This window comes from Ovis canadensis, chromosome 2 (assembly GCF_042477335.2).
Source record: "Ovis canadensis isolate MfBH-ARS-UI-01 breed Bighorn chromosome 2, ARS-UI_OviCan_v2, whole genome shotgun sequence".
In the NCBI taxonomy this organism is placed as follows: domain Eukaryota; kingdom Metazoa; phylum Chordata; class Mammalia; order Artiodactyla; family Bovidae; genus Ovis; species Ovis canadensis.
Window position 1 is genome coordinate 243,603,003 of NC_091246.1, and position 26,243 is coordinate 243,629,245.

The following is a 26,243-nucleotide window of genomic DNA, read 5'->3' on the forward strand; positions in this document are numbered from 1 at the left end:
CCACCAGGGAAGTCTCCATCATCTAAGCAACTCTAATGCCCCAGCCAGGGTTGAAAACCATTGTCCTGTGGATACAGACTGAGGCAGGCAATAATTCTCTCTGCCCCTAAAGGACAGCCTTCCCTTCTGACCCAGATTCAGGCGACCTAAGCATGGACTGAGGCCAGAGACTGGGATTCTCCTCTCTGTTGTCCTGTCAGGTGGTTTAGGGTAACCACACTGTCACAGAGTCAGGTGTCCTTTAAACATCCCGGTGACTGGATGTGTCAGGTTACACTGAGTGGGGTCACGGTGTCTGAGCAGAGTCCCAGCAGAGTGTTCCCCGACCTGATGTGACTCTTAATGCTTACACTGTGGGCCGAGTGCTGGGCACAGCAGGGAGGAAGAGTTTGCTCAGGTCTGAGTCAGGGGCAGAGCTCCTCAGAATGAGGCCTCCAGGGACCTCCTGTTCTCCTGTCAACATTCTGAGTGTCCCTCTCTTTATTCCTCTTGCCCCCAAACATTCTAGCTGTTCTCTGCCAAGGCCTTTTCCTTTAGTCTCTTAGTAAGTTTCTTTCTTTTACCCCCAAATGAATCCCCTAAATAAGCACTTGGGTCTTTTTCAAGTAAAGAATTAAACTGCTGATCTAAATGAAATAAGACTGTGGGAGAAAATTACAAATGTGGGAGAATTACAAACATTCCAGAAATTTCAGAGGTCCCCACGACCATCACCCCTTGTGCAGAGTTCTGGATTCTCTATCAGATAATTCCCAGAAACTCCAGTGTCCACTTTCCTTTATTTAATACAAGTCCTCTTTTAGAACTTGCCATTCTCTGGATCTTGTGCTAATGACAGCTCTCATTTACTGTGTACCTACTAAGTGGCAGGAACTGAGCTAAGTTCCCCACATATGTTATGGATTTTTAAAATCACAGTAACCCAGTTTTGGTCATTGCTATCACCATTTTCCAGATACGAGAAGTGAGGCTCAAGACACTTGAAAGTCACTTGCCCAAGATCACACAACTAGGATGTCACTTTACTAACAGCCCATGATATAGACATAGACCTGAAGAAACAATGACCGTCATCTCAAATGTTTTTTGAGCATGAGATGGAGTATAAAGTTGGAAATAAGATCAGAAGAGAAGGTGAAATTATTGGTCATTCAGGTGACCCCAAGTCTCTGCTCTTCATTGGAAGGGCAGCACCCCCCTCCGCACCCCATCCCTGGGGAAGATGGTAGGAGTGCTATTCTCTGTCTCATCCCCTTTTCAGGATCCTGAAGCTTTCATAAAACAGCATCGTAGTCATCGTGGCTTTCTCACCTGCCTGCTGCTAGCACAGAATGAAATAAAGCTGTGAAGCCTTTGGACAAATACCCATTCTGTCTCAGCCAGATGGAATTAGGGGGAGCAGGTGGTGGGCTCCCAGGCTGTGTAGGTAGTGAGTTCTCACTCTAGGGCACTGTTTACTCTCAGGGGATTTCTTCTTTTTTTACAGTTGATGTCAATGTTTAAAACTGAAGCTCTATGCAAGTGACTTGGTTTTTAAACCAGAATTACAGTAGTTTGAAAAAAAATTTAGCATTCTCATTTGGCACCCTGTTGAAAGAACTTGGATTTGTTTGCTTGTTTGTTGGTCTCCTGGAGCTCTTCACTGTGGTCGTGAGTGAAGACGGAGGGGACAGAACTCACTGTGCGCCTGCGATGTGAGCCAGCATTTGTTCTTTGAGGGCCTACTAAGTGCTGGGTACTGAGGTGAATAATCCGTAGACTTTGCCCTCCAGGAGCTCACACTTCAGTCTAAGAGATGGTCCAGGGGTAAGTGCTGTGATAGACTCTATGGATGCACAGAAGGGGAACACCCAACCCTGTCAGAGTGCTGTCTCTGGAGACACAAGGTCTCAGCTGAGTCCCCCAGACAATCTGGGGCCGTAAACGAGTGAAAATAGAGGAGCCTGCATGGGCAGAAGCCCAGAGGAGAGAGAAAATGTGGTGTGTCTGACTGATGACACGCCTTGAGTGTGCTCAGTATGTGGTCCTTGAAGGAGGAATCTGCAGAAAGAGGCTCAGAAGGGACGAGCCTCGGTCACAGGATTCAGACCCCAGCTGGATTTTGTATCCTGTGACGCGCTTTACATTACCTTCCCTCTGGACTTCACCCCGCACAGACAGGTTTAGGGCCCAGTCCTTCCACCCCCATCTCCTCACTCTTGCCTCTGACAGTCAAAGGTGGCGGCACACCTCCAAGGAACTGTCCCTAGATGCGGCCTGGGGAGCGCCGAGTTCTTCCTGTCTGGCCTCTCCTAGCAGCTTCTGTGTGGTCCAGGCCTCTCCCCGCCTGAATGGTGGAAAGGGTCTTCATTTTAGAGAAGCAAGAGCAGAGATAACAGGAGGCTAATCTGTGGCTCATGGTGTGTTATCCGGGACCACTCGCGAGAGCACTAGTCCCAACCTCGCCACTCACTGGTAGAGTGAGGATGTCAGGCCAGTCTCCCTGCTTTTCAGTTTTGTTGTTCTTGTTTTGCTTTTGTCTTGGGGGGAGGGAGCGGGGTGGGGTTGGTTTCTTTAATTGAAGTATAGTTGATTTAAAATGTTATGTTAGTTTCTGGTGTACAGCAAAGTAATTCAGTTATATATATATTTTTCTTTTTCATATTCTTTTCCATTGTGGTTTATTACAGGGTATTGAATATAGTTCCCTGTGCTATTCGTTTTTTTTTTTTTCCAGTTATTTTTTGATAAAAGAAAGGGATTGACCAAGGTCAGCTGTAGTAAACATGGGCATTCATGGGACTTCCCTGTCGGTCCAGTGGTTAAGACTGAACTTCCACTGCAGGGGGTGTGGATTTGATTCCTGGTCAGGGATCTAAGATCCCCACATGCTGTGCCATGTGACCAAAAAAAAAAAGGCATAAGTGCCATCCCCCCCAACCTTTGTCTTCTGTGTCAAAGCCAGTGACAAAGCTTCATAGCTCCCTTTTCTATGTACCTTAAAACATACACTCCTCTTTGTCTCATTCTCCCCAAACAACACTTTTTTCTGCCAAGACAAGACAAGGCCTCAGCATCCTTCTCAATGTAATCCTGCATCCATGGAAATGATTATGAGGCTTGAGTCCTCTGATTCAACAATTGTCCAGTTCTGACGAGTCTGGGAAGCTGAAGCAGACAGCCTGCTCACCAGGATTTGCTCTGGCACCTGTCCCGGGAGCAAGGGTGTGGCTTGAAATAAGGGATCCTGGGCACAAGATTTCACCAAAGGGCCCCTTTGCCACCAAAGTCAGCAGCCCACCAGGCAGGGGCTGTGTTGTCATCATACCCAGCAAAGAGACAAAAGCGGCTGCAGGCTGTGGCCCCATCTTCCTCTCTGAGGCAACACAGAGAATTGTTCTTCAGTCACTCAGTCATGTCCGACTCTTTGCGACCCCATGGACTGCAGCACGCCAGGCTTCCCTGTCCTTCACCATCTCCTGGAGCTTGCTCAAACTCATGTCCATTGAGTCGGTGATACCATCCAACCATCTCATCCTGTGTTGCCCCCTCTCCTCCTGCCTTCAATCTTTCCCAGCATCAGGGTCTTTTTCAGTGAGTTGGCTTTTCGCATCAGGTGGCCAAAGTATTTGCGCTTCAGCATCAGTCCTTCCAATGAATATTCAGGATTGATTTCCTTTAGGATTGACTGGTTTGATCTCCTTGCTGTCCGAGGGACTCTCAAGAGTCTTTTCCAACACCACAGTTTGAAAGCATTAATTCTTTGGCACTCAGCCTTCTTTATGGTCCAGCTCTCACATCCATACATGACTACTGGAAAAACCATAGCTTTGACTAGACGGACCTTTGTCGGTAATGTCTCTGCTTTTTAATACACTGTCTAGCTTGGTGATAGCTTTTCTTCCAAGGAGCAAGCATCTTTTAATTTCATGGCTGCAGTCATTGTCCACAGTAATCTTGGAGCCCAAGAAAATAAAGTCTCTCCCGCTTCCCCATCTGTTTGCCATGAAGTGATGGGACTGGATGCTGTGATCTTCATTTTTGGAATGTTGGTCTTTAAGCCAGCTTTTTCACTCTCCTCTTTCGCCTTCATCAGGAGGCTCTTTAGTTCCTCTTCACTTTCTGCTGTAAGGGTTGGTGTCATCTGCGTGTCTGAGGTTACTGATATTAGCCCTCAGCAAGCTAAGCAGCAGACCCTCTGCAGCTTCCTTCAGGCAGATTTCCTGATTTAGCAGGTGTGGAATATTGGAGGCCTGCAAGCTATCGGGTAACCTTAGTGGAGGGAAAGAAGGAGTTTGAGAGGATAGAGAGAGGATTTCTTTGTCAGTCCTGAGTAGAACCTTCCAGAAGCTGCCCTCAGTCTCTGATTCCCTTCCATTCAAAGTGATTGTTCTTCAGAAGAAAAGCCCTGAACAGTGGGAGGGCCAGAGGACTCTGAGGTGGGGTCACCAGAAGAGGCACAGGGAGGCAGGCAGGAGTGCCCGCACACCATGGAACACGGTGAGCTTTGCCCCCTGAAAGGCGCCTTCCCTGGGAGCCCAGGACTCCATCCAAACCCCACCAATTGCAGCCACCAGCATCTCCTGCTGGGGGGCAAGCTGGAGAACTTTATTCCTCCACGGTGGCCCAATTGTGCCCTGCTTATTAATGGTAAAATCAAATCCCACGACAGTGTACCCAGCACACCTAGCACTTTACCAAGTCACAGAAGGTGGCATGCGTGTGACTATGGGGATTGGAGATGGACCCGGGAGAGCCACAGAAGACATCGGTCACCTTCACCCAGCGCCCTGTGCTGGAGTGCACGTTCTTGGCTCTCTGTGACGAGCAGAGGAGAAAGTCTCCCTGACCCAGGACAGCTCTTCCTGCAAAGCACTTTGAGGTGATGGGGTGGAAGATGCAGGATAAGGACAAATGATTGCTAATTAAATGCAGAAGGCGGGAAAGATATCTTAACAGAGCTGGCTGGTGCCCATCCAACACAGCCAGCATAACCGAGCCAGTCCCCAGAGTACAGGCCTCTTTTCCCCGCCTCTCAAAAGGCTCTTTCTTCTGCCTGCTTTTGTTTCCCTTGTAGTTCCTATGGCATCACAGGTGTACAGCCTTGGCCTCAAAGGAGCCATTGTGACCTTATCCCATCTGGGATCTGTCAAGTGAAGGCAGAGGCAGTGCTCTGAGTTGCGTGGCGCCATCACGCTCACGGGGGACGGCACTGAACAGTCTTGGGAAAGTGACTTGAGATCCAGCCAGGCTGTGTTTGGGTGCCTCGCTTGCACTCCATAACACAGCCACCCACTCCTTTGGTGAGTTGAAAGATGAAAAACAAGGAAGAAATTGCTATCATTACACTCAAGGTTCAACTCCTGGAATTTAGACCCAGCCCGGTTTTCCCTCCTGTCTCTGCAGAGCGGTGTCCTTGACGACGCAGTTAGAACTGTCTGCAGGAACAGCAGTGTCTGGCATTGATGGCATTCCGTGGAGCAGGCTGGGGCTGGTCTCCCCGGTGCGCGGCAGCTGGACCAACACAGCTCTCCCCCAACCCCCGCCTGCCCCCTGGGTGAGCAGCCTGTGGCAGGCCCGTCCCCGCCCTCAGCCACCTGTGTTTGCAGCTTCAACTTTTCATCTCCTGCCCCTCGCCCTGCCCCTCCTGCCGCACAACTAGCCTCCCACAAGACAAAGAAGAGAACTAGGAGTGGGTTGCAGCGCTTTTTAAATTGCCATTTGGAGGCAGATGGTTCCCCTGTGTGCTGTGAGGGTAGAGTTCCCGTCCAAGCTGACCCTGGAACACAGGAGGATGCAAAGCCATGTGGGTTTCTTCCCAGGAGGACTTTTCAGAGCCTTCGTGACTCTAATGTGCAGTCTGAATCTTATAAAGGGAGTTTAGTAGGCGGCGTTGCCCAAAAGTATTGTGCCCCAAGGAATACCCCATAGTATCTCCCAGGACGAAGATTCCACACCCACAGTGTAGGGAGTACCGGCTTAGCGTTGGACGGTCTGAGCTTTGGGGTCAAGCTTAAAATCAAGTCTTGCCACTTACTGTTAAACCTTGGGCAAGTTTTTACCTAACTTCTCTGACTTGCAGTTCCCATCTGAAAATTGGGATGATAAAACACTGTCCAGATATTTTGAGGACTAAACATTGTCTTGTATATAAAGCTAATAAGCACAGTATCTGGAGCTCAAGAAGCTGTTAACATTGTAGTTTAACTGTCCAGACAGATCACCCAGAATAAGTTTATCTACTACCCTAGGTTCCACATACACACAGCTGCCTTCCAGCCCCAGGCAGCCAGCACAGAGTACCTCTCCTCCACAGCATACTTCTGGCCACCTGCTTCAGGCTGCAGATGTAACACCTTCCTCCCCACTCCAAGCCACTCTTCCTTCCCCCTATCTCAACATCCGGTTGCCCAAACCAGAAGTCTGGGAGCCCTGAAAGATCCTCAGCCACTCTGTGGAATCAGTCACCCAGTGACATCAATGCCATTTCTTATTAAAAGGATTCCAGGTTATCAAATTCTTCTCTCCATTCCCACAGCTGCAGTCCAGACTGCATCTGGGCCTGGCCCACAGTCAGGTTAGACTCTCTGCCATTCCTACTGGCAGGAATATTTCTTTCGGTCCACCCCATAAACTTGTGTTTATCCTTGAAGTTCCTGCTAACGTGTCACACCTTCCAAAGTCCCTTTGCTAACCCTTTGCTCTCCCTCCAGCCAGTCCCAGTGTTTTCGAATGTTGAGTCCCCACGCCGTCAAGCTCCTGGGCAGGAGATACTTTTTTTTTTTTCATCATTAAAGCCCTTGGCACAGTACCTGGCACTTAGTAGGACCATCACTAAATATTTGTTGAATTAAATTTACTCAGATTTTCCAAAAAGTTGCCTTCTTCCTTTGAGTGATTCGGTGATTATTTTTCCAGAGGTATATAGCCAGCTTTTTCAAAGATTTCCTTGGATGTTCCCACAGCTGGCAACAGCTGCCATTTGTTGGCCTCTGCTGTATATCAGATACTCTAGCAAGTGCTTTCTGTCTGCAACTCATCTAATCTGTGAGCTGACTTCTAGTGTGCTCCCATTCCACGGAAGACTACTGTGAGGTTCAGCTGCTGCTGCTGCTAAGTCACGTCAGTCATGTCTGACTCTGTACAACCCCATAGATGGCAGCCCACCAGTTTCCCATCCCTGGGATTCTCCAGGCACGAATACTGGAGTGGGTTGCCATTTCCTTCTCCAGGAAGGTTCAGCTAGCCAGTCAATAACCAAGGTAGGGTTCACACTCAGAACTGCCTCTTTAACTCCATATCCATGTTCTACCCTTCATCTAGGAACTGAGATCTTGTTGTTGTTCAGTGGCTAAGTCGTTGCCGATTCTTTGTGACCCCGGGGACTGCAGCAGCATTCCAGGCTTCCCTGTCCTTCACTATTTCCCAGAGTTTGTTCAGACTCATGTCCATCGAGTCAGTGATGCCATCTGATCATCTCGTCCTCTGCTGCCCCTCTTCTCTTCCTGCCCCCAAACTTTCCCAGCATCTGGGTCTTTTCCAGTGAGTCAGCTTTTCACCCAAGTTTTGGAGCTTCAGCATCAGTCCTTCAGTGAATATTCAGGATTGATTTTCCTTAGGATTGATTGGTTTGATCTCCTTGCTGTCCAAGGGACTCTCAAAAATCTTCTCCAGCACCACAGTTTAAAAGCATCAGTTCTTCAGTGGTCAGCCTTCTTTATGAGATCTACTTATAGTCTTATCTATGGTCATCTAGATTTTTAAGAATTACAGTCTCAGTACAGATTTGATCAGCACTTTCCCTTGAGGAAAAGAGGTGTGGGTTTTTGCTTAGATTGAACTCCCTTAAGGATAATATCCATTTTTATTTGTACCCATCCTACACCAGTATTTTCCTAAACAGCCCAGGACTAAAAAGAGTAAATATCCCTTTAATAGCTAAGTCCCTGTGCTGTGAGCTCTGCCCATGATTCCCTAAATGTCTGTTACCTTTACACTACATTTTCTCACTTAAGAGGAAAATAAAATTATTTCTTTAAGAAGCATTCTCAACCACTGTTTTGGTCCCAGACACTGCTAAACACTGCATGAGCTTAGTTAAGCTCATGCCCCCCATGAGCTCACAGTCGAATAAGGAGACAACATATATTCTGACTGTAAAACTCAGTGATAAGTGAAAAGAACCCTGAACTGAGTCTAAAAGACTTGGATTCGAATCCAAATTCATATCTGCACTCCAAAATTCAGAAAGTTCTGAAAATCAACAGTTTTGTTTTGTTTTTTGTTTTTTTTTTCATAACTCTTTTGGAGGCAAAAGCTGATCTAAAGTGAAATTTTTATATAGTCACTATTTGATCCACTTCATGTGCATATTCCTACATTTTGCTGCAGAAACAATGTCTGTTGGGAGTGCTGTCCATCCCCCAGGGTGGGTTGCAGATAACATATGAGCCTGAGCTCTGCAGGATGTCTAGCCCCAGAAGTTGGAAAAGGAATGTGAACTTATGCCATGTTGTGATGGGTTAAAGAAAATGCTTGAAAAAACTTCGTAAAGTAGAAAGCAATGACCTTGTGTAAGATGGTCTTAAATGGTAGAGACAGTCACACCGTCCATGTAATGGGGGCACTCAGAGTGCAGCAAGTGATTTTTATTACTGCTGAGCCTGGGAAGAGGGTCAAAGATGCCTTGAAGGAAGTAAAATTTCATCCAGGTCTTAAAGAGTGAGTTGAATTTCTCACTTCACAAAGAAGCTGTGGAAAAAAAGAATCCTGGGCTGAGGGAGGAACATGTAGAAAATGTGCAGGAAAAAAATGTATTTAAGTAGCTTGAGTGCACAGACTCTGTCAGCTTACAGAAAAACTCCGATTATTTGTCGCAATGCAAGAGAGAAGCAGTGTGGATAATACAAAAGGACAATGAGGCCACGATCCATTTGCTCCGGGCAGGATTTTTCTCTGGAATTCAGATTTCTACATGTGTTCTGGGCTGAGGCCTTCCTGCTTATCCTGGGAGGGGAGGCTGGCCCCCTTCGTCTCCCCAGGCAAGGATTGAAGACACCTACCGCTCCAAACCGGCGCTCCTCCTACAGCCTCCTCTGCCTGGTCTGGGGTCAGCCCTTCACCAGCTGGCTTCTCCAGTATCACATTGCCAGGTTCAATTCAGATCAGCCACTTACTACTTCAGGGGGCCTTAAAAAAGTTGTCTGCCTCTTTGGTGCCTTTGTTCCTCAGCTATACAGTCAGAGTAATAGTATGAAAACTCACATGGAAAGCACTTAGCTGAGCGCCTGGCTGGTGCGCACTCGAACAGTAGTTATTATTGTTACAAGGACTCTCCCTCCTCCAGATATGTATAAATACATACATTTCTTAATACTTAACCTACAAGGGGGAAAAAAAAGCCCTTTCTTTATTCTCTCTGCCCTAGTCATCAACTTCTTCTTAGTTAACCATTTTCTGTAGAGTGTTTCTACATTATTTTGATAGATTGCAGCTGTTTTTCGGTCATGGTAATAACCATCTGGTGATGTCCATGTGTAGAGTTTTCTCTTATGTTTTTGGAAGAGGGTGTTTTCTATGACCAGGGTGTTCTCTTCGGCAAAATTCTGTTAGCCTTTTCCCTGCTTCATTCTGTACTCCAAGGCCAAATTTGCCTGTTACTCCAGGTATCTCTTGACTTCCTACTTTTGCATTCCAGCCCCTTATAATGAAAAGGACATCTTTTTGGAGTGTTAGTTCTAGAAGGTCTTGTGGGTCTTCATAGAACCATTCAGCTTCAACTTCTTCAGCATTACTGGTTGGGGGCATAGACTTGGATTACTGTGATGTTGAATGGTTTGCCTTGGAAATGAACAGATCATTCTGTCATTTTTGAGACTGTATCCAAGTACTGCATTTCAGGCTCTTTTGTTGACTATGAGGGCTACTCCATTTCTTCTAAGGGATTATTGCCCACAGTAGTAGATATAATGGTCATCTGAGTTAAATTCACCCATTCCAGTCCATTTTAGTTCACTGATTCCTAAAATGTCAACATTCACTCTTGCCATCTCTTGTTTGACCACTTCCAACTTGCCTTGATTCATGGACCTAACATTCCAGGTTCCTATGCAATATTGCTCTTTATAGCATCAGACTTTACTTCCATCACCAGTCACATCCACAACTGGCTGTTGTTTTTGCTTTAGCTCCATCTCTTCAGTCTTTCTGGAGTTATTTCTCCACTGTTCTCCAGTAGCATATTGGGCACCTACCAACCTGGGCAGTTCATCTTTCAGTGTCCTAACTTTTTGCCTTTTCATACTGTTCATGGGGTTCTCCAGGCAAGAATACTGAAGTGGTTTGCCATTCCCTTCTCCAGTGGACCACATTCTGTCAGACATCTCCACCATGACCCATCCGTCTTGGGTGGCCCCACACAGCATGGCTCATAGTTTCACTGAGTTAGACAAGGCTGTGGTCCATGTGATGAGTTTGAGTAGTTTTCTGTGACTGTGGTTTTCGTTCTGTCTGCCCTCTGATGGAGAAGGATAAGAGCCTTATGGAAGCTTCCTGATGGGAGAGACTGACTGAGGGGAAACTGGGTCTTGTTCCGATGAGCGGGGGTATGTTCCCTCCCTGTTGTTTGGACTGAGGCCAAACTACGGTGGAGGTAATGAAGTAATGGCGACCTCCTTTAAAAGGCCCCATGCAAGCACTGCCGCACTCAGGGCCCCGACCCTGCCACAGGCCACCCACCCACCCACAATGGATCATGGATCATCGTGGGTCATGGTGGATGGTCATCGTGGATGACTGTTGGATCATCGAAAAAGCAAGAGAGTTTCAGAAAAACATCTACCTCTGCTTTATTGACTACACCAAAGCCTTTGACTATGTGGATCACAACAAACTGGAAAATTCTTCAAGAGATGGGAATACCAGACCACCTGACCTGCCTCCTGAGAAATCTGTATGCAGGTCAAGAAGCAACAGTTATAACTGGACATGAGCAACAGAATGGCTCCAAATCAGGAAAGGAATACATCAAGGCTGTATATTGTCCCCCTGCTTATTCAACTTCTATACAGAACTCATGATGCGAAATGCTGGTCTGGATGAAGCACAAGCTGGAATCAAGATTGCCGTGAGAAATATCAATAACCTCAGATACACAGATGACACCACCCTCATGGCAGAAAGTGAAGAAGAACTAAAGAGCCTCTTGATGAAAGAGGAGAGTGAAAAAGTTGGCTTAAAACAACATTCAGAAAACGAAGATCATGGCAACCAGTCCCATCACTTCATGCCAAATAGATGGGGAAACTGTGGAAACAGTAGCTGACTTTATTTTTCTGGGCTCCAAAAGCAGATGGTGACTGCAGCCATGAAATTAAAAAACACTTGCTCCTTGGAAGAAAAGCTATGACCAACCTAGACAGCATATTAAAAAGCAGAGACATTACTTTGCCAACAAAGGTCCATCTAGTCAAAGCCATGGTTTTTCCAGTGGTCATGTATGGATGTGAGAGTTGGACTATACAGAAAGCTGAGTGCCAAAGAACGGATGCTTTTGAACTATGATATTGGAGAAGACTCTTGAGAGTCCCTTGGACTGCAAGGAGATCCAATAAGTCAATCCTAAAGTAAATCAGTCCTGAATATTCATTGGAAGGACTGATACTGAAGCTGAAACTCCAATACTTTGGCCACCTGATGCAAAGAACTGACTCATTTGAAAAGACCCTGTTGCTAGGAAAGATTGAAGGCGGGAGGAGAAGGGGATGACAGAGAATGAGATGGTTGGATGGCGTCACCGACTCAATGGACATGAGTTTGAGTAAGCTCCAGGAGTTGGTGATGGACAGGGAAACCTGGTGTGCTGCAGTCCATGGGGTTGCAAAGAGTCGGACACGACTGAGTAACTGAACTGAACAGTCATGGTAAAGTGTGTCCTCCCTTGTGTGTGTGCTGTGCTCAGTCATGTCTGAGTCTTTGTGACCCCTTGGACTGCACCCCACCAGGCTCCTCTGTCCATGAAATTTTCCAGGCAAGAATACTAGAGTGGGTTGCCATTTTCCTCCTCCAGGTGGAGTCTTCCCAACCTAGGGATCGAACCCACATCTCTTGCATCTCCTGCATTGGCAGGCAGATTCTTTACCACTAGCACCAACTGGGAAGCCCATTGCCCCTCTTACTTTGGTCATAATCCAGTACAAGGATTCCCAGGGTGGGTCCCTGGAGGTCCTTGTAGGCCTTCAGAGGGATTCCCATGCTAATTTCAGCTGCTGGATTAAAGCAAGATAAATAAGAGCACCTTGAAAGTAGATAAGCCCCACCCTGATCAATTCTCCTGAAAGTGAAAGTGAAAGTTGCTCAGTCATGTCTGACTCTTGGCGACCCCATGGATTATACAGTCCATGGAATTCACCTGGCCATAATACTGGAGTGGGTAGCCTTTCCCTTCTCCGAGGGATCTTCCCAACCCAAGGATTGAACCCATGTCTCCCACGTTGCAGGGAGATTCTTTACCAGCTGAGCCACAAGGGAAGCCCAAGAATACTGGAGTGGGTAACCTATCCCTTCTCCAGGGGATCTTCCAGACCCAGGAATCAAACCGGGGTCTCCTGCATTGCAGGCGGATTCTTTACCCACTGAGCTATGAGGGAAGTCTGGCCAATTCTCCTACTCTGTGTAAATTTCATCATTTGCAGGAGCTTTCATTTCCTGCTTGATAAATTGGGAATATTTATACTTTTGTCACAGGAATCTTAGATTATGCATTTTAATCCTTCGGCACAGGGATTTCCCTGGTAGACCATGGTTAAGATTCCATGCCTCCTCTTCAGGGGCACAGGTTAGATCCCTGGTCAGAAAACTAAAGATCCTGAATACCAGCCTTACTCTACCAAGAAACAAAAGTTAAGCCCTTACCACAGGACCTGGTGTATAATAAACACCTCATAAATACCTGTCACCTTTATTACTACCAGTACAAGCCATTTCTTGGAAATCACACTCTTAACCTTAGCGGAGCCTCAGGTATAATTGAAAGGTCAGATTACAGCAGGAAGCAGGCAGAATTACACCAGCTTAGTGAAGTGACACTGTTGCCTAATGCTGAGAACCTCGGGGTAGCTGTTACATGTGCCTTCAGTAAGTAAAAAGAAGGAGAATGATTACTTAACGAGTACGTTTGGGCAGAGAAAAACACTGCAAACAATAAGTCTTAGAGGTGTAGAGAGAGACAGAAAAGGATTCTCTAATAATTAAAAGTCATGAGGCTCAATTGGTCTGTTAATAATACACAGATCAGCCCTTTCTGATTGGAAGGTCTCCTTTTATTAAAAAAACAAAAGTAGCACGTGGCATTGCCACTGGGCAGGTTTTACCCATTAACCAACATTCCAGTGGATGCAGACCGTGACGTCTAGGGCGTAGACATTATGAGCAGAGGCAGTTACCACACAGACTTGAAATGGAAAGAGCCCTTGGAAGTGATCGAGTGCACGGGAAGGTGATGGTGACATCACCCCCATTTTAGAAATAAAGAAACGGAAGCCTGGAGCAGGGGTGGAACGTGCTGTTGGTGACAAAGCCGTCTGAGGTGGAGTTTTGCACTGAGACCAGCAGCTCTCCATCCAGCATCCTTTCTGACAGACCAGATCCTTGTCATGAAGGGACATCTCTCCAGGGGGCAAGCTACAGTCACCCAGGGAATTCTTTCCCACCTCCATGAGCCATCTCTTTTTCCCTCACCACTCTGCAGCTAATGGAAATGTCTTCCCTATGTGTGTTGGAGCAAAAGGAAAAACTGGAGAACAAATGAGCCATGCAAGGGTTTCCCAGTTGTTCCTTGGGGTGCCCCTTATCTGGAGATTCTGATTCAGTGGATCAGAGCTGGGGTCTGAGAATCCATAAGATTAGTATACCAGGTGAATCAAGCAAGTTTGGACAACACAGGGCTAACCCAGGCCCACAGGAGTTTTAACCATTTTCTGCCCTGGAGTGGGTGGTGGGGTCACGAGGTCACCAGGACTGTCCACTTACAGTTAATGAGAGTTAACCTGTATCCTGTGCGAATTCCTTCTGGCTCCTCTCTCCTAACAAAACCCTCATCCCTGGGACACACAATGGTAGCTCAAAAATGTTGCTGCCTGACCTACTTTGGGGAGATGATCTGAGCAAAAGACTCCCTGTCTAGCCTGGGTGACATGAACATCTCTCTGGCTTTGTGCTTAGACTGAAGAACCTGGAGCTGGCTGCTGTGGGCGGATCAGACGTCCATGTGAAGATGCTGGCGGCCCCTATCAATCCATCTGACATAAATATGATCCAAGGTAACCTTGGTTTCTGTGGCTTATGCTAATTGGCTTTTTTGCTTAGCCGCCACCTCGTTTTCATTCCTCCCCAGGTGTGGGTGTGAAATTCCTGTGATTAGCGGCAGCTGTTCTCCAGATGAGGCAGTCTGCGCACTGTGTGAGCCCTCTCTGGCCTCCCCTCCCTGGAATGTGAGGCTTTTCTAGAGTTAGGAAGATTGCAGTGAGGGAGCAAACCCACCGTTGTAAAGTGCCGACAGCATGCTAGGCTCAATCGCTGCGTTATCTAATCTCATATAACCCGTGAACGTGAGGAGTACATCCCCTTTACAGATGAAGAGGCTCAGGCTCAGAGAGGTTGGTCAGTCACACAGTTAGTTAGATCGGGCTGAGGTCCGTCTGACTCCGAAGCCCATGCCCTCACCACCCAAGCTTCATGGATGACCCTCTGTGCTCTTCTCCCTTAGGAAACTACGGCCTCCTTCCCCAGCTGCCTGCTGTTGGAGGGAACGAAGGTGTTGGACAGGTCGTAGCCGTGGGCAGCAGTGTGACTGGGGTGAAGCCAGGAGACTGGGTGATCCCAGCGAATCCTGGTTTGGGTGAGTTTCTACTGGTGTCTCCAGCATGTGTTATTTCAGATCCTATTTCACAGACATGGTACACATTTCCTCCTTGTCTCAGTGTAAGAAAGCAGCATGGGGCTTATTACTAGGTCCATACACCCACCTCCAAGGGGGATGGAAGCTGGACCAGAGAGCAGCATCTCTGCTTCTTTTGCTCAGGAGACAGTGCATCAGCGCTCAGCACTGTGCACCCACGTTGACTGGAGCTCTTATGTCCCTAGGGAACGTAGGGTGCAACGGGGAATCAAGGCAGCCCCTGCCCTCCGGGAGGTTAAAATCTCACTGACGGAATCTCCAAATCAACAGCCTCCACAAAGGGAGTGCTGCGGGTTCACAGAAAGCAGAGGGCACCTCTGGCAACTGTGTGTGAGAGAAAGTCTCAAGGGCTTCAGGAGGAGGCTTCATTGGCAGGGACCTCTGATGGATGTATTTTGGTAGGTGGAGATGAGCCCTAAATGGTGGCATTTGGAGAACACAAATGGAGCAAAGACACAAAGGTGACTTTTGGAAATGGAGGAAAACTCGGTATAGCCTCAGCAGAGGATGTGCCCGTGGGAAGGGACTGCAGGAAAAAGTGAGGGGGGCGGGTCAGAAAGCGGGTGGGGCCGCCTGGAAGGCCCTGCATAAGCCACCCTGCAGGTAAGGAGTTTCTTGGAGTCTTTGGTGAGATGTGTTTTTAGCACTTGCTGGGTTTTGAGGCACAAACATCACACGGATGGATCCTGGTAGCAGCCACGAGAGGGAAGCAGGGCTGGCGTTCACCCCACTGGACGTACGAGGAGCTGAAGCCTGAGAAGAAGCCCTTGTCCAAACTTAAACAGCAGACTGCAAAGACAGCCCCTAGACTCTGGTCGCCCCTGCTTTTCCCACTTCATTCCAGCGTGAGGACTCTTGAGGTTATAACTTGCAAAGAGTCAACTCAAGCTTGGTTTGCCAGAAAAGCAGTTAATTGGTTTGTGGAACAGGGAGGTACAAGACATGGAAGGCTTCAGGCACAGCTGGATCTAGAAACCCCAGGGCTGTGAGAGCTTTTGCTCTTGTTCCTATTAGCCCTCCGATGGGATCTGTCCCCACAGCGAGGTAGAAATAGCAACAGATATCCACCACTCCTTTTGTGCCAGGCACTGTTACAAGCACTTTACCTATATGTACTCATATGCCCACGGCGTGAGGTAGGTATTGTTATTATTCCCATCTTGCAGGTGGGACAGCAGTAAACGTAAAGGATTAAGCAACTTGCCCGAGGTCACCCGGCCATTAATTGGTGGAGCTAAAAGTCACACCCACTCTGATACCTACCTTTAATGGACAGTCACTGGCAGCTTGAGGTTTGCATCATCCTTAGAGCAATCAGAAGAGCATGTCCTCCACAATGTGGCCAGTACCACTGCGTCCATCCCCCAGAAGGGCTCTGACCAGCCCTGCCTGGGTCTTTGCCCATCCACGAACCTATCACCAGGGGATGGGGCTTGGGCCACTCATGGTTGCCCCGGCTGAGTCTCTTGCCAACATCTGTGGTGTAGGGAGGGGGGCCTTCTTGCAGTTGACAATCCCAGAGGTTAGGAGGGAGCTGTTCTAGAAAGAAGAATGTACCGGGCAGGAAAAAAGTAGTATCAGGAGTCTACAAAGCTCTTTTCTTCTGCGAGATCAGGGATGCTTCCAAGAATGGCCCCACCCTCTCCTATACCCCTCTTCCCCACTCCACCACCCCACACAGTGAAAGCATAGCCAGGTGAGCAGATTGAGAGCTGCCAAGATTCACAGGCTACGAGAGGTGCTTCGGGCCACACACACCCACTGTGCGGAGTGAAGGGCCCCCGACGTGGGACAGACACAGTCTGTGCCCTCCACACGCCCTTGGCTGGGGTAGGAAGACGGGACTTACTACAGTGCAGCGTAATGAGTGCTGTCTTCCCAGGAGGAACACAAGGGCAAGAGCTCCCTGTCTTGGGGAGCGTCAGGGAGGGCTTCCCAGAGAAGTGAGGCTTGACCTGGGTCTGGAACAGGGGTCCCCAGCCCCACCCCACCCCACCCCCGGGGGGCCATGGACCCGGTCCCGGTCTGAGGCTGTTAGGAACCAGCAGGAGCTTCATCTGCCGCTTTCCCACCACTCGTATTACCACCTGATCCTCCCCCCCCCACCCCACCACTGCTGCAAAAAAAATTATCTCCCACAAAACCAAAAGGGTTGGAGACCACTGGTCTACAAGACAGGGGAAACAGAGCCAGGGGCAAAGGTGTGGCGATGGGAGAAGGCACAGCAGGCCACTCAGTGTGGCTGGGTCATGGTGGGGGCGGGGGGTGGGGCGTGCAGAGAAGCAAGATCAGGCTGGCGAGGTCGACTGGCCCTGGTCATGGAGAGCCCACATCCAGTCGGTGTGTGGAGGTGGGGGCGCTGATGAAGGGTGAAGATGAGGAACAGTTTGATCAGATTTGTACCTTACAGAGAACGCTCTGAAAGGGCAGAGAGTGGGGCGGGGGTGGGGGGGGGGGTGGCAGGAAGCCAGTGAGGAGGTGGCCGAGCAATCCAAGCTTCAGATAATGAGGGTCTGAACAAACGGTGCTGTGGCATTGGAGAGACCGGTGGACAGAGAAGCTGGAGTAAGCGGGCTTGGGGATTAGATGGGAGAGAAGAAAGGACGCGGGCCAGGTGTGTGTGGGCAAAAGCACGTGTGTGGTGCTGGCATAGCCAGAGCTGGGATTTATCCCCCAGAGAAAGGGTGACTCTTTAAACCAGGTGCCAGTCGGGGAGGAGGAGGGTTCTGTCATTGTCAGGACGATAATTAACTCGATTTATTCAGTAAACATCTTGTGAGCATCCGTGGAGTGTGGGGCTCTAGCATGTAGCACTGAACAGACAGTCTTTGTTCTGAGACTGAGAAGACTGCAGTTGAGTAGAGTGGCCGTCATTAACCAGAGAAGTCCTCAGCTGGCCAGATCTTGGTCATTTCTCATGCTCTGATCCGCTCAACTGTTGCTGTGCCTCTGGTCATCCTTTTCCCCAGACCCAGGGGAGGCAGGGCCAGAGAAGGTGCGAACTGACATGCCCATTGGAAATGCTCAGACCCCGCTGAGGCACCTCCGGGCCTAGCAAGCACTGGCCTGGGAGTCAGAGGCAGGCTCTCCTTCCACCACCACCGCCACCACCACCGCCCCATGACCTTGTTTAAATCACAGTGACCTTGAGCCTCAGTTTCACCATCTCTGAAACAGCTGATTATTGTTGCCTTGTCTGTCTCACCTGAGGGAATACATACTATGGCCTTTGCAAACACTGGATTTCCATATGCATTAGATGGGAGGTTGGCAAACTTTTTTCTTAAAGGGCCAATGAGTATATATTTTAGACTTTGCAGCCCATTCCACTTCTGCTCAACTCTGCTGTTGTAAATAGCCATAAACAATACATTAAAAAGTGGGCTGTGTTCCAGTGAAACTTTATTTACAAAAACAGGTGGCAAGCCAGGTTTGGCCCATGATCCATAGTTTAGTGACCCCTGCATTAGAAGATGGAGACAGTTTAGGCTTGGGTGCACGAGAGTGGGGACTGGGAGCCCTCGGAACTCAGGCTTGGGAAATGCCGATCAGAAAAGGAGCCCATGGGGGGCTCCACAGCTGCTGTGTACCGGGCACGGTGATAGTCTGTGCAGCCCTCACTCTGTGATGGGAGTGTTGTCCTCCGCATTTCATGGGTCAGGAAAACTGCAGCTCAAAAAGGGTGACGTGATCAAAGTCACAACCAGCGAGCAGCAGAGCTGGGGGTTTTAAGCAGCCTGTCTCCAACTCGAAAGCCCAAGGGTTTCTACTTTCCCCTGAAAGCCCTGGAGGCTGATGTGGAAGCTGCCCCATCCCACCCAAGTTCTCTTAAGAAGAGGATTAGCGACTGCCAAGCCCCAGAAATCCATGTCAAGGGCTGGATTTCCATTGTCCTACCATTAAGAGGAATTAGAAAACACCTTTGATTTCATGCACAGAGAGCCATTCACTAAGTGTTTGGCACAGAGTAGAGTACAGTCAATGTTGACTAAGATGGAAGGGGGTGATGATTATAAAGATGGTGCTGAAATCTGAAAACTAGGCTGCCCAAAGCCCAGAGAAAGGCAAGACAGCTTCTGGACTTCAAAGCACCCCTTCAGTTTTTCAGTCTTATTTTCTCAGCCAGCAGTCTTCTCTGGGATTGACACAGCTTTTAGTAAAGAATGTTCCTGCCTCCTGACCCCATTTCCTGGCCCCTAAAGCCCACCTTGTTTCTCCCCTCTTGCAGCACACCTAACAGCCTGCCCCCTGCTCCCCACCCTGGACCACAATAGAGCCAGGGCCATGGGTCATGAGCGCACAGTCAAGAACTTTGGAAAGATAGGCTGAGGAACCCTGAGACACCACGCCAACAAGGCTCCATGTCGTTTAAGGTGACCCAGCAAGTCCTCCGCAAGCCAGGGCTTGAATCTGCCTATGTCTGACTCTGGTTTATGTGGGTCCCTGCCTGCAGGGGTGAGGACCTGTCACCCTTCACCCAGTGCTTCTCACATCCTGTTGATTCTATCTTCAAAACATAACTCGAATCCATCTACTTTTCTTCATCCCTGCTACCAAAGTCTAGGCAGCCAGCACCTCACTTCTGGGCCCCTCCAGTAGCCCCCTGATTAGCCTTCCTATTTCTACTCTGCCCTTTCCCCACATCTTTTCCACATAGCAACAGAGTGATTTTTTTTTTTTAATTGAAGTGTAGCTGATTTGGGGCTTCCCAAGTGTCTCAGTGATTAAAAATCTACCTTCCAGTGCCGGAGATGCAGGAGACCCAGTTTCAATCCCTGGGTCGGGAAGATCCCCTGGAGGAGGAAATAGCAACCCACTCCAGTATTCTTGCCTGGGAAAATTCCATGGACAGAGGAGCCTGGTGGGCTGCAATCCATGGGGTGGCAAAGAGTCAGACACGACTGAGCACACAGCACATACTTGATTCACAGCGTTGTGCCAATCTCTGCTGTGCAGCAAGTGACTCAGCTGTACATATACAGACATTCTTTTTTTAATCCTCTTTTCCACCATGTCTTATCATAGGATGTTGAGTGTAGTTCCCTGTCCTGTACGGTAGGACCTCATTTATCCATTCTAGACAGAAGAGTCTGCATCTCCCAGCCCCAGACTCCCAGGCCACCCCACTCTCTGACGCCTCGCCCTTACAGCCACCGCAGAGCTGTTCTCTATGTCTGTGCGCCTGTTTCTGTTTTGTAGACAGGTTCATTTGCGCCAGACTTTAGATTCCACATGTAAGTGATATCCTGTGGTGTTTGTCTTTCTCTTCATGAGTTACGCTTCACTTATTGAAATAATCTCTAGCTGCGTCCACATTGCTGCCGATGGCATTGTTTCGTTCTTTTTTCTGGCTGAGTAGTATTCCACTGTGTATGCGTGCCACGCCTCCTTTATCCATCCCTCTGTGGATGGACATTTAGGTTCTCTCCATGTCTCGCTGTTGTGAGCGGTGTTCCTGGAAACAGAGGAGTGATGTATCTTTTGAATGATAGTTTTGTCTGGATATATTCCCAGGAGGAGGATTGATGGATCATGTGGCAGCGCTATTTTTAGTGTTCTGAGGCACCTGCATACTGCTTTCCATAGTGGCTGTACCAGCTTACATTCCCACCAGCAGTGTAGGAGGGTTCCTTTTTCTGCTCATGCTCTCCAGCGTTTGTTATTTGTCGACTTTAATGATGTCCATTCTGACCAGTGTGAGGTGGTACCTTATTGTAGTTTTGATTTGCATGTCTCTAGTAATTAGTGATGTTGAGCCTCTTTTCACGTACCTACTGGCCATCCGTACATCTGCAGCAACAAAGTGATCTTAAAGCGTAAATCCAATCACCTCAGACTTACTTTTAAAATTAGAAGCTTCCTGTTCACTAAAATCCACTCCTCACACCCTGACCCAGAGTACAACAGGTCACATAGAGTAAAGTTAAGTATTGTTCCATGAAACTTTGGCTTCTGTTGGGTATGTGTGTGTGTGTATATACGTAAATGGACTGAGTTAGAGTGTAACACACAGTTAACTGTGGGTCAAGATCTTGAAAGTGGTACTTTCCTGGTGGTTCTGACGGTAAAGTGTCTGCCTGCAATGCAGGAGACCTGGGTTCAATCCTTGGGCCGGGAAGATCCCCTAGAGAAGGAAATGGCAACCCACTCTGGTACTCTTGCCTGGAAAATTCCATGGATGGAGGAGCCTGGTGGGCTACAGTCCATGGGGTCGCAAAGAGTTGGACACGACTGAGCAACTTCACTGGTTCGTGACATCCATCCAACCAGGGCCACGTCGGCTACATCTCCAGCCACTCTTCCCACCCCGGTCTCCCTGCTGGTGTGTATTTGTCCTGCTCCGCTCCTATCTCTGTCCTGCCTCGAGAGTCTGCGCTTCTTACTTCCTGGGAATGTTTGCGGACTGAGTGGCTGCATCTCTGGCCTTCACCTCTCAGCCTGTCCCCTCCTCAGAGAAGCTGTCCCTCACTCCTCATGTCTGAAGTCATCTTCTCCCCCTGTTTCTCTCTCCCTGTATAACTTACAGCACTCACACTTGCTCATTCATGTCTCTCCTGTTCTGCTCCACTGGAGCGAGCGCCCCGTGAACACCAGGAGCACACTGTTGTTCAAGGGCCTGGCTCACAGCTGGTGTAGGATGAGTACCTGCCCAGGGAGCCAGGTGACTCGCGGCAGGTCACAGCCTCGGTTCCTGCCCTCTTGAGTGAGCCATTTAAACTGGACATTTTATTATTCTTTTGTCTGGAACTGGAATGTGGGTTGGGGGTTCAGTTCAGTTCAGTTGCTCAGTCGTGTCTGACTCTTTGTGACCCCATGGACTGCAGCACACCAGGCTTCCCTGTCCATCACCAACTCGCAGAGTTTACTCAGACTCATGTCCGTTGAGTTGGTGATGCCATCCAACCATCTCATCCTCTGTCATCCCCTTCTCCTCCCGCCTTCAATCTTTCCCAGCATCAGGGTCTTTTCAACTGAGTCAGTTCTTCACACCAGGTGGCCAAAGTATTGGAGTTTCAGCTTCAGCATCAGTCCTTCCAATGAATATTCAGGACTGATTTCCTTTAGGATTGACTCATTGGATCTCCTTGCAGTCCAAGGGACTCTCGAGTCTTTACCACAGTTCAAAAGCCTCAACTTTTCAGCACTCAGCTTTCTATATAGTCCAACTCTCACATCCATACATGACTACTAGAAAAACCATAGCTTTGACTAGATGGACCTTTGTTGGCAAACTAATGTCTCTGCTTTTTAATATGCTATCTAGGTTGGTCACAACTTTTCTTCCAAGGAGCAAGTGTCTTTTATTTCATGCCTGCAGTCACCCTCTGCAGTGATTTTGGAGCCCAAAAAGATAAAGTCTGTCACTGTTTCCACTGTTTCCCCATCTGTTTGGCATGAAGTGATGGGACCAGATGCCATGATCTTAGTTTTCTGAATGTTGAGTTTTAAGGTTGGGGGTTAAGGGGCCTTTTTTCCCCAGTTTACAGGATTGTTTCATTTCCTGTATATCACGTAACCTGTGCAGCATCTCTTGGGGAAACCACCCAAAGCTCTTCTTGCCGGTGTCATCTGCATATTAGAGTAACCAGAACTCAGTCACTGTGCTCAGACTAGCAGACCAGCAAAGCCAGGGCCCACACCTAGGCCTTCGACTTTGACCTGCATGCTTTTTCCATAATACAATCCCGAGTCACCCTGCCTTAGGTGAGAATGAGGCCCGAGCAGGAACCTGGGGCTTTTGCCACTTCTCCTGCCCTGATAATGATGTGGCTCTCTCACCCTCAGAGCCCAGTGGTTTGAGATCCTCCACCTCCTGCTGTGTGACACCAGCTCAGTCTCCCGGTCACTCATGTGGGGTTAACAGTCTCCCTAACGTAATTATCACCAGGGCTCAAAGACATTCAGAAAGACCTCAAGGGTTTCTTTTTTTCCCTCCAAGGATTCCTGAAGCCCGCTGTCCTCGGCGCCTGTCCACCAAGGAGGGGGAGCTGGGGTTGGGCATGGAGGGGTCCTTCCTTACTCCCCTGGTCTCCCCCCAGGAACCTGGCGGACCGAGGCTGTGTTCGGCGAGGAAGAGCTCATCACAGTCCCAAGTGACATCCCTCTTCAGTGCGCCGCCACCCTGGGCGTCAACCCCTGCACAGCCTACCGGATGCTGGTGGACTTTGAGCGGCTGCAGCCAGGTAGGCGCCTCAGTGGGCCAGCAGGCCGGGCTCTCCCGACTGGGGTGTGACCCACGTCCCGACCCCCGAGGCCTGGGAACTTATGGGTGAGGGCCCGCGAGGAAGACAGCCCGACCTGGTGAGTGTGTCTTTTGTTGCTTTAGGTGGAAGGATGTCAGCTTGGGTCCTGGAAAACAGGCGGAAACCCCACGGAGGAGCACACCCTGGAAAACCGCTGAGGGGCCACATTCCCTCGAGCTCGGGGTGGAATTCTGCCACTCAGCAAAAATCGTGTGGCACTGTGCTGAGCTCTGGGGCTGCAGAGCTCAGACAAGACAGACACAGTCCCCGTGTTTTCAGTAAAATGCTGAACTTAGCGTTAGTCTCACCACTCAGCACGGCCAGAGCACTTTCCCGTCCACATACGTGCCCACCCATGCATCACCCGTCAAATGCACTGGGCCGCCAGAGCGGCGAGCTGAGGGCCCCAGTCGGCCTCATCGACTGGCAGCTGACCTCCTGGATCAGCAGACCCTTCATCCGTGAAACAGGGAGGCAAGGTTCTGAGTGCTCACAGAGACATGCCGAGCAGCCCTCAGCCCAGGGCCTCGCCTACAGCACGGTACAGGGGCGCCCCTGGTACCGTCTTCCCTCGTGATAAAGGAGGAACCTGAGGTCCAGAGAGGTAAATTATTCACCCGAGATCACTCAGCGAGGAAATGACAAAGCCAGGTGTTTTATTCAGGGATTCCCTGAAAGCAGAGCCTAAGACAAGGACTGAGGGCAGATGGTTCCCTGGGGAGGTGACCCCAGGGAGCAAAAGTGAGGGACTGGAGCCAGGGACAAGGAAGGGGGAAAAGCCAGTGAAGGCTGGTTCCCGCCATGGGCTTCCAGGGCCCAGTCCTGCTGGGGAGCCTCCAGAGACCCTCACAGAATCCTCCTCAGAATTAACCTCCGAGTGACAGGAGGCTGGGCCAGTTACCCACCACCTCCCGTCCACCATGGTTGCAGGGTTACCCTGCACACCACACAGCCGGGAGCAGCCAGGGCCCTAGAGATCGCCCAGCCCATCTCTGTCGCGCTGACAAGGCGACTGAGGTGAGAGACGCGGGAGGGTGGTCGGCTGAAAGCCAGTGCCAGCTTCCTGCAGAGACAGATGCAGGCCCCCCAGCTGTGGCCAAGCAGCCTTGGGTCTCTCTAGCGGAGAAAGCCAGCAGGTGTGATCTGGGACCTTTGCTTGAATCCCAGTGCAGCAGAGGCCGTGGGCGCCTGCGTCCCCTCCCCCCAGGCCCCTCTGGTTAGGACTGTCACTGTCAGGTCCAGTCAGGCCATTCTGGCACCACCCAGGTCAAGTGCCAACACCGTGGCTCCTCTTTCCTGCCCCAGGGCTGGCATGAAACACGTGATCCTGACCCGTGGTAACACTGTTCTCCATTATATAGACATGTATGAATATACATGTGAGGGAAACCAGAGTTTCATGGAACAGTATTTGCCCTCACCATGTGTGATACACTCCACTATTTTTTATTCTATTTTCCTCAAATTTAACCATTAAGAAAAAAAAAGTTCACAACCCACTAGGTTGGTTTCATAACCCCTGGATGGGTGACAGTCTGTAGGCTGACCCTAGCTAAGAATGATGAGCCTGCTTCTTCCAGAAAGTCCTCTGTCTCTAGCATGAGGTCCCTGCTGCCTCTCTAAACCTAGCTAGCACTTCAGGGGACTGGAGCCCCTCCCTAGACATGATGGCCCTGGACTCTAATGAGGAGCACCCCGGTGGTTGCTCCTGGGACCCTTCTTATGGAGAAGAAACTGAGGTTCAAAGAGGTCAGGGCTTGCCCCGCCCCATTCAGTTCTAGTTACAGTCGGTAAAGAAGATGGGGCTCCGTCCCTGGTACGTCTCATTCCAGAGCCCATGCTTTCCCAGCACAGCCCACATCTCCCTACTCAGCTCAAGTGCAAAGTTAGGCCTGGGCTTTGATCACAGACCCTGATTCAGGAGCTGCCAGTTTCTCCACTGCAGCTCTAATCCCATTCCGAGGCAATAGCGCATCTTCCCTCAGGAAGCCACAGGCTGTTGATAGAAAGGGACTGAGCTACAAGCTGTAAGTCGAGGCTGACCATGAGCCTTAACAGAGTTGGCTGCAGAGTGCCGTGGGAGGGCACGGGGGAAGAATCTAGGAAGGCTTCACATAAGAAGCCACACAGGTTGCCATTTCCTGTGCTTTTAAGGTATACAGGATTTCAAAACAATGGGAGAGAGAGGAGACATTGCAAACCAAAGAAAGAACCTAAGCAGACTTGACCTAAGAGCTGGGAGGATGATGAAGGATACAAAATCACTGACACAGCAGGGGCTAAGTTGCATCCAGCGTGAACTCTGAGTTGCCGAATCCTGGCAGGCATCATGGGTGCTGTAGAGGCTTGGGGCGCCCTGGGAGGAGAGAGCAACACTGCCAGGACTGAGAAGGTTCAGCAGCCAGGTCCTGGGTCCCTTCAGAGTCTGAGAACTCCACCTCTGACCCTCTAATAGGATCCTAGGCTGAAAGCCCTTGACGTGTTACAGATCTCGACTTGAGTCTCTTCCCGACCCCACAGGGGATTCCGTCATCCAGAATGCATCCAACAGTGGAGTGGGGCAAGCGGTCATCCAGATCGCGGCCGCCCTGGGCCTGAGGACCATCAACGTGCTCCGGGACAGGTACGTGGGAAGGCCTGATCCCAGCCCACCACTTGGGCCTTTCCAGCCTGGCACCCGCGGGTGCCCAAGTCTCCACCAGGTGGCTCCCTTGCATAAGCGGTCCTCCTTTCCTGCAGCTGCTGCTCGCTAAGGGCTGAGTCAGCCTCCAGCCCTGAAGTCCAGCGGTCTGGGGCTTGTAGGATGGTTTAGTCACTAAGTCCTGTCCGACTCTTGCGACCCCATGGAATGTAGCCCGCCAGGCTCCTCTGTCCATGAGATTCTCCAGGCAAGAATACTGGAGTGGGTTGCCATTTCCTTCTCCAGGGGATCTTCCCGACCCAGGAATCAAACCCTGGTCTCCTGCATTGCAGGCAGATTCTTTCCCAACTGAGCTATAAGGGAAGCCCCGGGGCTATAGGATGAGTGACTGAAATGTAAAGGGAGGGCAGGAAGGAGGTAGAGA

General features: G+C 49.6%; 1 protein-coding gene and 1 long non-coding RNA gene across 11 annotated transcripts in view; both read left to right on the forward strand.

Annotated features, from left to right (window-relative positions):
- MECR (mitochondrial trans-2-enoyl-CoA reductase) overlaps nt 1-26,243 on the forward strand; it is a 44,001-nt gene that overhangs the window by 2,441 nt on the left and 15,317 nt on the right. For 9 of the 10 annotated variants that reach the window (XM_069574853.1, XM_069574851.1, XM_069574850.1 and 6 more), the window contains exons 2-5: nt 14,200-14,297; nt 14,744-14,875; nt 22,975-23,118; nt 25,699-25,801. In XM_069574853.1, coding sequence (XP_069430954.1) covers nt 14,200-14,297; nt 14,744-14,875; nt 22,975-23,118; nt 25,699-25,801 — 477 coding nt within the window. Of the gene's footprint in view, nt 1-14,199; nt 14,298-14,743; nt 14,876-22,974; nt 23,119-23,261; nt 25,802-26,243 lie in introns of all 10 variants that reach the window. The other variant, XR_011254076.1, reaches the window with a different exon arrangement.
- On the forward strand, nt 5,057-6,855 carry LOC138432986 (uncharacterized). The gene is made up of 2 exons (XR_011254077.1): nt 5,057-5,282; nt 5,386-6,855. It is a non-coding gene; the product is annotated as an uncharacterized lncRNA (long non-coding RNA).